The sequence below is a fragment of the Panulirus ornatus genome, chromosome 9 (genome assembly GCF_036320965.1).
Source record: "Panulirus ornatus isolate Po-2019 chromosome 9, ASM3632096v1, whole genome shotgun sequence".
In the NCBI taxonomy this organism is placed as follows: domain Eukaryota; kingdom Metazoa; phylum Arthropoda; class Malacostraca; order Decapoda; family Palinuridae; genus Panulirus; species Panulirus ornatus.
In genome coordinates, this window is record NC_092232.1 from 48,603,694 (window position 1) to 48,618,469 (window position 14,776).

General features: G+C 39.8%; 1 protein-coding gene across 3 annotated transcripts in view; it reads right to left on the bottom strand.

Moving 5' to 3' along the window:
• Positions 1–14,776, bottom strand: part of nes (lysophosphatidylcholine acyltransferase 3 protein nessy) — a 98,383-nt gene that overhangs the window by 61,810 nt on the left and 21,797 nt on the right. For all 3 annotated transcript variants that reach the window (XR_011713128.1, XM_071665162.1, XM_071665161.1), the window contains exons 6-7: positions 4,797–4,937; positions 4,298–4,406 (exon numbers count right to left, since the gene is read on the bottom strand). Coding sequence is in view for 2 of the 3 variants with exons in the window: in XM_071665162.1 (XP_071521263.1) it covers positions 4,298–4,406; positions 4,797–4,937 (250 nt within the window). In the remaining variant the exon portion in view is untranslated. The remainder of the gene's footprint in view (positions 1–4,297; positions 4,407–4,796; positions 4,938–14,776) is intronic.

Here is a 14,776-nt window from a genome sequence, read left to right on the forward strand (position 1 = left end):
ACATTTCCAAACCACTCTTCCCCTTTACCCTTGAGCTTCGTTTCACTCAGAGCCAAAACATCCAGGTTCCTTTCCTCAAACATACTACCTATCTCTCCTTTTTTCACATCTTGGTTACATCCACATCATCAGAAGTAATCTTATGTAATTGTTATTGAACCAGTTAACTTTTGATAACGATTTTTTAGTCTGATAATGTCTTATTTTTTGTCTGATGAAATCTTTATCATTTACATTTTCTTTTTAGGTTCTTCAGTGTAACTCTTATTCTTTGTTGTTAATTCTATTCCTTGGAATAGGAAAATTTAAACTATAATCAGTTACATAACTGATATACTTTGTTGTTCACTCTATTTGTTGTTATTTTATATGTACATATGATAATGTCACGTGTTATATAAGTAAAATATATACCTCAGATATAATGTTTTTTTCTGGTTTGCATATCCAACAGAATCATGTAATAATCAATTTTCATCATTTCTGTAATGTGATGAAAATCAAATGGTTTGTAAAATAATACAAACAAATATAAAAAGCAGATTAATCTTCACCTTACATTTTATGCTATCAATAGCTTGGCCATCAAACACACCATTACTGACTCCCTCCTGGACCCTGGTTCTAACTCCCGCAGTCCCTGCTCCCTTCCCTCCCCTATACTGTTTCCATGCGGAAGTGGACATGTCCATGGATCTTGTTGTTTGACAGTTGCCAATCATCTGGCAGGGGAAGAAACTCTATTAAGATTCATGAACTACGTAATCATCATGTTTAAAACTCAATAAAATACTTTAAAAATTAAAAGTCTATTAAGCACTAGAGTTCCAAAACTTGTAGAAAATGCTTACTAGTTCTTGAATTTAGCATAAGTAAGCATTTTGTATGGTTTTTTAAGCATGGTTCTGTGTTCTCTAAATTTTCATTAAAAAAGTTATGATCATTATCATTAACTTCTGATAATTAGGTATTAAAACTATCAGGTTATTGATACCAGACTTAAAAATTGGTGTTATCAGATTATTGTTATTGAACTTAACTTTTCAGTTATCAGCGCCCAACACTGACTGAGAGTATATGTAAATAAAAGCAAGGTTATTAAGTTAAGCCAGGTTGAGGGAGAATTTACTTGGGGTGAGAGTTTGAAAGAAGAAAACTGAAGCAAGTAAAGTGTTTTACATACCTGGGAGTGGGCATGGCAGTGAATGGAACCAAGGAAGTGAAAGCGAGTTACCACGTGGATGAAGGGTAATGGTTCTGGGAGCGGTGAAGGATGTGTGGAAAAAAAGATCATTGTCTGAGAGGGCAAAAATGGGGAAGTTTGAAGGTACAGTTGCCCAAAAATTATATGGCAAATATGAAGAAGTTTGTAGGTATAGATGTTCCAACATTATATGGTTGTGAAGCATGGACTATACATAAGGCTGTGCAGAGGAGGGTTAATGTGTTGGAAATGATATGTTTGAGGACAACATGTGGTGTGAGGTGGTTTGATCAAGTAAGTAATGAAGGGGTATGAAAGAGGTATGCTAATAAAAAGAGTGTGGTCGAGAGCTGAAGAGACTGTGCTGAAATGGTTTGGATATATGGAGAGAATGTGTGAGGAAAGGTTTTGTTAAAAGTGGAGGGAACAAGGAAAATGGGAGACCAAGTTGGAGATGAAAGGACAGAGCAAAAAAGATTTAGAGCAACTGGGGCATGAGCATGCATGAAGGTGAAAGACGTCCACAGGGTAGTGTGAACTGGAAAAAGGTGGTATAAAACGGTCGACATGTTGTCAATGGACTGAACCAAGGCATGTGAGGCATCTGGGGTAAACCATGAGAAGGTGTGTGGGGCTTGGTTGTAAATAAGTAGCTGTGGTCTTGGTGCAGCACAAATGACAACTGGAGAATGAGTGGAAACGGCCTTTCTTTGTCTGTTCCTAGCGCTATCTTCTTTAGTTATTTTTCTAGACCTCCCCATTCGAATTGCCCTGCCATAACATAATTTTCTATTCCGCTCATAGCATTTGATATCTTCTTATCACTGATACAAACATGTCCAGGACACTAACAGCATTCCACACCTTATGTTTTGAGTGGATTCTTACAAACCAATTTTCAACTTTTTCAACTATAGGTAGCATTGGAACAGTGTCATGTGCCTTGGAGAGGACTCTTGGAGTCAGAATAAATTTTCTTGATAGTTTTGATATGGGGGAGTCCTCTTCAATAACTACAGCAAAGCCTAAACCTCCATGACATTTTGAGACACCAGTAAGTATCTTTGTTTCATTTGCATGAACAGTATCAAGCTGAAGGAAGTCTTTTTTCTTATATTAAAGAAGCAATATTGCTCTTGGTTGTTTTCATCCATTCCCTGCAAAGTTTGATTTCAGGAACCTTCCTAGGAGGGAACCAAGCAAAAGCCTACTTCTTGAACTGAGTTTAAATCCAAACCACTCTCGTTAATGACTTTTCCATTCTCATGTGAAAGGATTAAAAGAATATTGGATGTTGATCAAATACTTAAATCCTCCCTGCAGCAAAAGCATACTCATATATAGGGTTAGTGGGGTTGGTTTTATCCTAAAGAAGTACTTAAAGCCAAGTTCTTCACATCTGCTAGAATCTGCACACAAAATATCAATATATCTGAGTGCTCCAATGCATATTCTAATATCAAGATTAAGGTCAATGTCTACCATTTCTCTGTAATGTTTTCCTATCTGCTTCCCTGGAGCAGAGACACACTACCTTTAAATTGTGTACCAATTCTGTCACTTTATTTGTAAGTTTTTAACATGTGGGGCCTATGTCAATCTGTTATTGAAAATTATGCCTCCTTTTTAAAGGAAATAAGAATAGGGTTCAGCTGTTCTTATAAAATGCAATTCTACAGTTTTTTGACCAGAGATATTAAAACCAGTCATCTGCCCAACTGTTAATCTTGTGAACAGTAGCTTGCAAACATCTTACAGCAATTCCAGGAGAAAATGATACACAAAAGATAGCCAAATCATTAACAAAGAGGGATAACCTAACATAACCTGGAGGAGTGTCTGCAACACAATTAAAGGTGACAATGATGCAATTTATACTTAATATGCTGCCCTTTGGTACACCTTCCTATGGGAATTCATTTGAGAACACACTACCAACCTATCTCTTGACAAAATCTAATAGCCTTTTCTTTTCAATTTACAAAAAATTACCACTCTGAGGGTACAATAAAAGTTTAGACCAACCACAGCCAAATGGTTAATACTGAGTAACTGCTACTCTTTTTAACATAGAAAAAAGTTAAATGTTTTGGCAGTAAGCTTCTCTGATGCACTGTCAATCATAAAATTTGTCTGCATACAATTTTTGACAAGTTGGGATGGGAAGAAAGGACCAACCACACTAAAAAAGTCAGTGGATGGGTGATAAATGCTTCAGCATGTAAGAAAATTTAAGCAGTACAATATGGCAATTCAAAAGGGCTGAGGGCAGCCATGGATGAAACACACCACTGTTTGGCAATCACCGTTATACAGCTGAAAGAGGGACATTTCCATTGTGAAAAAAAAAGTCCTGAAGCAACACTAAGCATATGAATACTAAAAACATCCAGCCAACCTCACCATTAGATGGTAAGTAAAGTTTTGGCGTTTATCAAAAAAAAGGGGGAAGTGTACAAGATTATCCTTTACCTTACACGAAATTTTCTCAAGAAACTGAAGCAGCATATCCATAATTGAATCTAATACATAAACTTTTGAAATTCACATCTGACATACAAGGCACAGACAAGGAAACAACAAAACCAATCATGACTGCATAATAACCCAAGAAAAACATCATTACCTGTTAACCATAACCCAAATGAGCAAGTATGTATGCCACTGTTTACATGGACTTGGCTGGACCTAAGTCATAAATCAACCAACATATTTTTCAATTACTGAGGGCTCTCATAAGAATGTAGAGTACTATAGCTATGTCAATCTTTTTCAAATGTTTAGATATAAAAACAACGTGGGATATCCGAAAAAATCCATTAAATGATAAGGAGGTTGGTGATAATGTGCAATGAATACCAATGCTGTAGTTACACCAATAACAGGGTGAATAACAGATCATAGCAAAGGAATACTGAACAAATGAGGAACACTTCAATCGGTAATATAAGTTTCAAACTTTCTACACTAACACAAACACTTGTGTAAAAATACTTTGTAAATACATAAAAAAAGGAAAAAGTATGGACCTAAAAGTAAGTACAATTTTCCTAGGATGATGTCTAACACCAGTGATGAGTACCAAAGACTCACCTGACATAATGCAAACCCCTTCTGCAATTAACCAGCATGAGATGTATTTGTATAGTGTTATCTTGGCCCAGAGTCCCACCATCATGTGACGCTGCCACAACGTGAGAGCCTATAAAAAAGTAATGCTTTCAAAATAAAATGATAGTCACATTTAAGTACTACCAATGCCCAGATCTCTAAAAACAAGGAATAAGACCTACTTAACAACAGTGACCAAAAAGATATTCAAATACTTCTGAAGAATCGTACTATAAAATTGTCTACTTATCCATCTAACATCTTTATCTCCAAACTCATTGGGGAGGATCAGATGCATATACCCATGCATCTTTTGAGGGAATTAATTCTGAAAATCTGGAGCACCCACACCCAACTCTGTAAACTAGCAAATGACAGAGTAGCCCATATCCCAAGGGTAAATTTGCTAACTTAAAAACCTAACAGTAGAAATATAGCAATAAAAATCCCATTTTTTTCTAACAAAATAATCCTCTCTTACATTGTATTCTTCTGAGTTGATGAATGCATCAGGTATCCAGCTGATTCCCACTTGATAGACTGTGAGATACACGAGTCCTAATCCTCCACGAAGTAGTCCAGGTAGCAAACAAGGTGGCAGCTCACAACCAACCAATGTTCCCTGTGTAAAGTATTATGATGTGCTTAGCATATAAATACACATAAGAAAAAGGCACACCCCAACCATCATTTATAAAATCAATCAAAAATTTTTAGCAAATTTTGCACTCTTTGGGCTACCCATCTGTATCCTTAATCCATCTTCAGCTACATAGCACAATGGTCAAACACAATCTTCAAACACTACAATCATGGCACATTCATTCATCCTTACTGTGCTAAAATGAATCTCTTCATTCACTGACATTTCACCTCATCTTTGGGTACCCAAAAATTACTACAATTTTTCTCTTATATATATCTATCTTATCTATCATATTTTGTCTCTGTCTCCCGTGTTAACGAGGTAGTGCAAGGAAACAGACGAAAGAATGGCCCAACCCACCTACATTCACATGCATATACATACACGTCCACACACGCACATATACATACCTATACATTTCAACGTATACATGCATATACATACACAGACGTATACATATATAAACATGTACGTATTCATACTTGCTGCCTTCATCCATTCCCGTCGCAACCCCACCACACATGAAATGGCATCCCCCTCCCCCCATGCACATGCGAGGTAGCGCTAGGAAAAGACAACAAAAGCCACATTCATTCACACACAGTCTCTAGCTGTCATGTGTAATGCACCGAAACCACAGCTCCCTTTCTACATCCATGCCCCACAAAACTTTCCATGGTTTACCCCAGATGCTTCACATGCCCTGGTTCAATCCACTGACAGCACGTCCACCCCAGTATACCACATCGTTCCAATTCACTCTATTCCTTGCACGCCGTTCACCCTCCTGTATGTTCAGGCCCCAATCACTCAAAACCTTTTTCACTCCATCCTTCCACCTCCAATTTGGTCTCCCACTTCTCGTTCCCTCCACCTCTGACCCACACACACACACATATATATATAGGTTATTAGGTACAGCAGGGTAGAGGGTCAAGTCAATTGGGAGGTAAGTTTGAATGGAGAAAAACTGGAGGAAGTAAAGTGTTTTAGATATCTGGAAGTGGATCTGGCAGCGAATGGAACCATGGAAGCGGAAGTGAATCATAGGGTGGGGGAGGGGGTGAAAATCCTGGGAGCCTTTAAGAATGTGTGGAAGTCGAGAACATAATCTCGGAAAGAAAAAATGGCTATGTTTGAAGGAATAGTGGTTCCAACAATGTTGTATGGTTGCGAGGCGTGGGCTATGGATAGAGTTGTGCGCAGGAGGGTGGATGTGCTGGAAATGAGATGTTTGAGGACAATATGTGGTGTGAGGTGGTTTGATCGAGTAAGAAATGTAAGGGTAAGAGAGATGTGTGGAAATAAAAAGAGCGTGGTTGAGAGAGCAGAAGAGGGTGTTTTGAAATGGTTTGGGCACATGGAGAGAATGAGTGAGGAAAGATTGACCAAGAGGATATATGTTTCGGAGGTGGAGGGAACGAGGAGAAGTGGGAGACCAAATTGGAGGTGGAGAGATGGAGTGAAAAAGATTTTGAGTGATCGGGGCCTGAACATGCAGGAGGGTGAAAGGCGGGCAAGGAATAGAGTGAATTGGATTGATGTGGTATACCGGGGTCGAAGTGCTGTCAATGGACTGAATCAGGGCATGTGAAGCGTCTGGGGTAAACCATGGAAAGTTCTGTGGGGCCTGGATGTAGAAAGGGAGCTGTGATTTTGGGTATTATTACATGACAGCTAGGGACTGAGTGTGAATGAATGGGGCCTTTGTTGTCTTTTCCTAGCGCTACCTCGCACACATGAGGGGGGAGGGGGGTGTTATTCCATGTGTGGCGAGGTGGCGATGGGAATAAATAAAGGCAGACAGTATGAATTATGTACATGTGTATATATGTATATGTCTGTGTGTGTATATATATGTGTACATTGAGATGTATAGGTATGTATATATGCGTGTGTGGATGTGTATGTATATACATGTGTATGGGGGTGGGTTGGGCCATTTCTTTCGTCTGTTTCCTTGCGCTACCTCGCAAACGCGGGAGACAGCGACAAAGCAAAATAAATATAAATAAAAAAATAAAAATATATATATTATCTATCCCTGGGGATAGGGGAGAAAGAATACTTCCCACGTATTCCCTGCATGTCGTAGAAGGCGACTGAAAGGGGAGGGAGTGGGTGGCTGGAAATCCTCCCTTCTCGTTTTTAATTTTCCAAAAGAAGGAACATAGAAGGGGGCCAAGTGAGGATTTCCCTCAAAGGCTCGGTCCTCTGTTCTTATTGCTACCTCGCGAATGCGGGAAATGGCGTATAGTATGAAAAAAAAATATATATTATCATATTTATCATACTTTGTCGCTGTCTCCCACGTTAGAGAGGTAGTGCAAGGAAACAGATGAAAGAATGGCCCAACCCACCAAAATACACATGTGTATACATAAACGCCCACACATGCACATATACATACCTATACATCTCAATGTATAAATGCATATACATACATGGATGCTATATAGTGTAAACCTTATTTACATTCATGCATTTCTTTTCATAATTTGAAGATACGAAAGAGAACAGACCTCATAAGACTCAAAGACAAAGAGTATTTACATCCAGGTGAATACTATACAGATCTTTAAGGAATAAAGGAGACAACAATATTCACACTATAAGTGAATCATGATGGCTAAAACATATTTAGTCAAAATCAAAAACTGGCCACTATGCATCATCCACGCATGGGTAAATGATCTGCAGTCAGGGGTGGCATTACATTTTTTTCATAACTGTCCACCGTTTCCTGCATAGTGAGGTTGTGCCAGGAGCAAACGAAAAAAATGGCTTCATTTGCTCACCTCCACACTAGCTAGCCATCGTGTATTATGCACAGAAATTAATAATTTGAAAACCCTAACCAAATTCAAGCCCCAAAGGCTTTTCTGTGGTTCACCTGACTACTTAATATGCTCTGGTTCAGCCTACTTAATATGCCCTGGTTCACCCCAATGACAATACACTAACCCATATATACCACAATGCTCCAATTTCTTCTAAACTGTGCATGCAAGAGAGTCATTACCCAGTCAACTAGTCAATCAATTACTGAAAATAATGATATGGTTCATTACTATAAAGATCTTATATGATTTTTTTTGCATCTGTGTACCTAAATGAAGATACAGTTCACAACCCAAATCCATTTCCAATGCCAAGCTCACATCCCAAATACATTTCCAATGCTAAGAGGAAAACTTTTTATGACATTTGGACTTCAGAGTCGAAGACATACTATCAGCACTATTACTAAATGGAATAAAATATATAAAACAGCATGCCCAGATAAGTTTTATTCAAAGACAATGAAAGACAGTCACACCCTTGACTGCTCTCTTCATGACCTCCCTTGCTATGGAGAAAGTTTCTGAGTAGAAGCCTGCTAATGTAACACTCATTTTCAAAACAGGTAATAAAGAACTGCCAGGAAATTATCACCAATCAGCTTAACATCTGTAATCAGTACACTTCTAAAAACTATCAATGGGGATAAAACTCAGCCATTTAGAGGACCACCACTTCACAACTGACTCTCACCATGATTTTCAATGAAATCGTTCATGTCTGATAAATCTGCTTAATTACTTCCATGATATAATTCACACGTATAATGAAAGACTTTTGGATGTTAATGTGCTGAGAGGTGCAACTGGAGGGTTGTCTGATCATTATCTTGTGGAGGCTAAGGTGAAGATTAGTATGGGTTTTCAGAAAAGAGGAGTGAATGTTGGGGTGAAGAAGGTGGTGAGAATAAGTGAGCTTGGGAAGGAGACCTGTGTGGGGAAGTACCAGGAGAGACTGTGTACAGAATGGAAAAAGGTGAGAACAATGGAAGTAAGGGGAGTGGGGGAGGAATGGGATGTATTTAGGGAATCAGTGATGGATTGCGCAAAAGATGCTTGTGGCATGAGAAGAGTGGGAGGTGGGCTGTTTAGAAAGGGTAGTGAGTGGTGGGATGAAGAAGTAAGAGTATTAGTGAAAGAGAAGAGAGAGGCATTTGGACGATTTTTGCAGGGAAAAAATGCAATTGAGTGGGAGAAGTATAAAAGAAAGAGACAGGAGGTCAAGAGAAAGGTGCAAGAGGTGAAAAAAAGGGCAAATGAGAGTTGGGGTGAGAGACTATCAGTAAATTTTAGGGAGAATAAAAAGATGTTCTGGAAGGAGGTAAATAGGGTGCGTAAGACAAGGGAGCAAATGGGAACTTCAGTGAAGGGCGTAAATGGGGAGGTGATAACAAGTAGTGGTGATGTGAGAAGGAGATGGAATGAGTATTTTGAAGGTTTGTTGAATGTGTCTGATGACAGAGTGGCAGATATAGGGTGTTTTGGTCGAGGTGGTGTGCAAAGTGAGAGGGTTAGGGAAAATGATTTGGTAAACAGAGAAGAGGTAGTAAAAGCTTTGCGGAAGATGAAAGCCGGCAAGGCAGCAGGTTTGGATGGTATTGCAGTGGAATTTATTAAAAAAGGGGGTGACTGTATTGTTGACTGGTTGGTAAGGTTATTTAATGTATGTATGACTCATGGTGAGGTGCCTGAGGATTGGCGGAATGTGTGCATAGTGCCATTGTACAAAGGCAAAGGGGATAAGAGTGAGTGCTCAAATTACAGAGGTATAAGTTTGTTGAGTATTCCTGGTAAATTATATGGGAGGGTATTGATTGAGAGGGTGAAGGCATGTACAGAGCATCAGATTGGGGAAGAGCAGTGCGGTTTCAGAAGTGGTAGAGGATGTGTGGATCAGGTGTTTGCTTTGAAGAATGTATGTGAGAAATACTTAGAAAAGCAAATGGATTTGTATGTAGCATTTATGGATCTGGAGAAGGCATATGATAGAGTTGATAGAGATGCTCTGTGGAAGGTATTAAGAATATATGGTGTGGGAGGCAAGTTGTTAGAAGCAGTGAAAAGTTTTTATCGAGGATGTAAGGCATGTGTACGTGTAGGAAGAGAGGAAAGTGATTGGTTCTCAGTGAATGTAGGTTTGCGGCAGGGGTGTGTGATGTCTCCATGGTTGTTTAATTTGTTTATGGATGGGGTTGTTAGGGAGGTGAATGCAAGAGTCCTGGAAAGAGGGGCAAGTATGAAGTCTGTTGGGGATGAGAGAGCCTGGGAAGTGAGTCAGTTGTTGTTCGCTGATGATACAGCGCTGGTGGCTGATTCATGTGAGAAACTGCAGAAGCTGGTGACTGAGTTTGGTAAAGTGTGTGGAAGAAGAAAGTTAAGAGTAAATGTGAATAAGAGCAAGGTTATTAGGTACAGTAGGGTTGAGGGTCAAGTCAATTGGGAGGTAAGTTTGAATGGAGAAAAACTGGAGGAAGTGAAGTGTTTTAGATATCTGGGAGTGGATCTGTCAGCGGATGGAACCATGGAAGCGGAAGTGGATCATAGGGTGGGGGAGGGGGCAAAAATTTTGGGAGCCTTGAAAAATGTGTGGAAGTCGAGAACATTATCTCGGAAAGCAAAAATGGGTATGTTTGAAGGAATAGTGGTTCCAACAATGTTGTATGGTTGCGAGGCATGGGCTATGGATAGAGTTGTGCGCAGGAGGATGGATGTGCTGGAAATGAGATGTTTGAGGACAATGTGTGGTGTGAGGTGGTTTGATCGAGTAAGTAACGTAAGGGTAAGAGAGATGTGTGGAAATAAAAAGAGCGTGGTTGAGAGAGCAGAAGAGGGTGTTTTGAAATGGTTTGGGCACATGGAGAGAATGAGTGAGGAAAGATTGACCAAGAGGATATATGTGTCGGAGGTGGAGGGAACGAGGAGAAGAGGGAGACCAAATTGGAGGTGGAAAGATGGAGTGAAAAAGATTTTGTGTGATCGGGGCCTGAACATGCAGGAGGGTGTAAGGAGGGCAAGGAATAGAGTGAATTGGAGCGATGTGGTATACAGGGGTTGACGTGCTGTCAGTGGAGTGAATCAAGGCATGTGAGGCGTCTGGGGTGGACCATGGAAAGCTGTGTAGGTATGTATACACGTGTGTGGACATGTGTATGTAATAATGAAAGTAAGGCAGTTCATGTCATCTATCTAGATTTACCAAGAAAGTTCAAAAAGCATTTGATAAAGTTCCACAAAAAAGGTTACTAAGTGAAGTCACATGGTATAACGATGGGCTTACACTTTGGTGGTTATGAAATTGGTTAACTGGTCATAAACAAAGAGGTGATTAATGGTCAAGCCTAGTATACTAACGATAGAGAAAATGGACTGCATTGTAAGATATCAAAATTCAAAGATGACACTAAGTTGGGAAATAAATCTACAACAGAAATTGAATGTCTACACTTCAAATGGATATAGACAAACTGATGGACTGGGCTCACAGGTGGCAACTGAATTGTAATATCAATAAGTGCAAAGCTTTAAATGTCAGTGGTAAAACTGAAGAGGTAAGGTACAGCAAAGGATTCTGTTAAACTGCAAAAAGTAAACAAGGAAAATGAACTAGATGTAATAATATTTGGTGATCTAAAGCCAAGTAAACAGTGCACAGAAGCAGTTAAAAGGGCAAAAGAATTCTTCGATTTATTGGTAAGGCTATCAAATTTACAAGTCACTCATGTATCCCCATCTTGAATACTGTGGCCAGTTTTGTTCATCCCACTTGAGGAAAGACAAAAACAGAATGGAGAGAGTACAGACAAGATTTACCAAAATGATTCCCAGACTGAGAGACAAATTCTACAAGAGCCAACAAAATGACTTTAACTGATTTAATTAAAAAAAGAGAAGATTAAGGGGAGACCAGATACAGGCATTCAAAATCATCAAAAACATCGATAATCTCGATCTAACAAGCTATATACAGATAGACTAGTCTGATTTCACTTGCAGTGATGGTTACAAGCTTGTGGGCAAATGTTTTTCCTCAAATGAGAGGTACTTTTTCTTCAACAAGACTGTTAACACAGAATGATAAACCAACTAGAGTAGTTGAAGGTAGTACCACAGATATGTTTAAGAACAGACTTGATATGCATTTTGCTTGATATCCATGACTGACATTATCTGCACCTCCTTAGCTACATGAAAAAGTTTATAATATTTTTGTCTTAAATGTGTATGCATTTCTACTCTTACCATGCAGATCATATCACTTCCTCTACTACAAACAGCCTCGAAGGAAATCAGTGGTCTGTTGGTGTTTGAATTCCTGTGTATGCCTCACACCCTCCTGCAGGTTCAGGCCGTGATTACTCAAAACCCCCTTCACTTCATCCTTCCATCTCCTATTCAGCCACCTCCTTGTCTGCTCCATTTCTGACACATATACCCTCTTTGTCAACCTCTCCTCACTCATCCTCTCCATATGTCCACACCATTTCAGCACATCCGCTTCAATTCTCTCAACCAAACTCTTCGTACTACAACTTTATCATTTCTAACATGAGCAACCCCTTACACCACATACTATCCTTAAGCATCTCACATCCAATATATCCATTCTCTCCTGTACTTTTTTATTTATGGCCCAGGTCCCATATCCATCCAACGCCCCGGCCTACTAGACCATCATTCATACCCATCTGCCTTTTCAGACAATGACCTCTCTTTTTAAACATTCCTCAAAGCACCCAGGACCTTAGCTCCTTCATCCATCCTCTAGTCTACTTCAGCTCCCATGCTTCCACCTGCTGCCACATCCTCTCCCAAGTACCTAAAACACTCCATCCAACCTTTTTCTCTACCCTGCTAAACTTAATAACCTTACCTTTATTCACAAGAGCTCTCACCTACTCTCCCAAACTCAGACACCAGCTTTTGCAGTTTCTCACTTGAGTCTACCACCAAAGCTTTCATCAGTTAACAGCAACTCTCTCTCTCTCTCTCTCTCTCTCTCTCTCTCTCTCTCTCTCTCTCTCTCTCTCTCTCTCTCTCTCTCCCATCCCAAGAGACTTCAGACCTGCCCCTCTCTCCAAGAATTGCATTTACCTCACTTATCATCCAAATCATAAACAGTTTAAACACCATGGTGACATCATACACCCTTGCTGTGGATCTACTTTCACCTGGAGCCACTCGCTCTCCTCTTTTCCTACTTGCATACACACCTTACTCTCATGCTCAAAACTCTAAATGCTTTCTTCCCACACCACACATCTGTAACACTGTCCACAAAGCATCTCTTTCAACCCTATCATGTGCTGTCTACAGATCTATACATCTATATAAATTGTTAGGAGCCTGTGCATTCGTTATCACAAACCCTGCATGTTCGTTGTTTATGATAGAGAATTTGTATGCTTAGATAAGCCGTGTGGTGACCTGAGGGGTACAAAGATTCCTCGACCTTTCCCACGTGTACCTGTGATCTCACACACCTCTAGTCAGGTGGCCAAGATTAGTGGTGCATCTTGCAACCAACCTGCTATTTACTTCTCAGGTCCCATGGTCAAGTGATCCGGAGTCAGCCACGAGGTCATGCCTGGGTAAGTTCACCCACCCACCCTGGTTGTGTTGTCAGAGATGCAGGGCTGGGCCATTAAACAGTATGAAGGCCAGACCTTAGGCCTCCTCCAGCCAATCACATAAGGATGAGGGTGTGACGATCAGTCTTTTGACCAATCAAGGGCAACTGTGGTCATTCCGACCTATCATAGCAGTAGGTGGGTCAAGGCTAGCTATTCCTGTCTGGCGGTTCCTTCATATAAAAGGCTCAGACGATAGTCTAAGAGCTGATTCCTTCAGCAGAACTTGTGCTAAGAAAGGTAATGAAGGCTTTCCTTGTCTCGAACCCCGTAGCCATCGCTGGCCTGTCATGTCAGGTTTGAGTGTAACGATGTATCATAATTTGTCATAGAATTGCCTGACAAATAAGTCTTGCATCATGCTTTCACAGTCAACTTGTCATCAAGGAAAGAGATCTCCTAGTCTGAAATCTTATCTGGAATGTAGAATGTGGAATATTGGATGCTGAGTGTTAATGAGTGTTTGTACCCAATTAATGTGCTTTGTTATCTTGTATTCTTATTTCTTGTATCATATGTTGATTTAACCCTGGTGTTTGCTTTCATCCCATAACATTAAGATAGCGTTATCCAGTGTGCACATCAAATATAACTGATGGTCCTTCCCAGTAGGATTCGTAACTATACATATCCTTCTCTTTCTCTAAGTTCTGTATTTTTCACACACATTCTTCAAAGCTATCATCTGATCCACATGTTCTCTATCAATCCTGAAACCACAATGTTTTTCCTCAATATGATGCTCTGTGTATGCTATCACCATCTCAATCACCACTATCCTATGTATACAACCAAGTGTACTTAACAAACTTCCATCTCTGAAGTTCAAACAAATCACTTTTGTTCCTCATGCCTTTATACTATGGCACTATAAAGAAATTATGCCAATCCTCAGGCACATCTCTTTGATCCTTAAAATTGCAGTAAATCCTGTCTAAGTATTCAAAACACTGTCACCCATTTTCTTGAGAATTTCAACTGCAAATCCATCCATTTCAGCGGGTTTGCCACACTTCATCTTATGCAAAGCCTTCACTACCTCTTTTCTTTTCACCAAAGCACTTGCCATGACTCACTTCACATATCTCCACATCCAAAACATTCCACATCAGTCATCCTATTATCTAACTCATTCAACAGTCCTACAAAATACTGTCTCCATCTCCTCTTCACCCCTTTTTTGCCTATTACTACTTTCCCATCTGCTCCCATTTGTTCTGTTGTTCTCTTCACACTATTCACCTCCTTCCAAATACTTTTCCCATTCTTCCTGAACGTTGCTGAAACTTTCTCACCGTGAATCTCAATTTGCCTTCCTTTTCAACCTCTGCACCTTTCTCTAATCTCC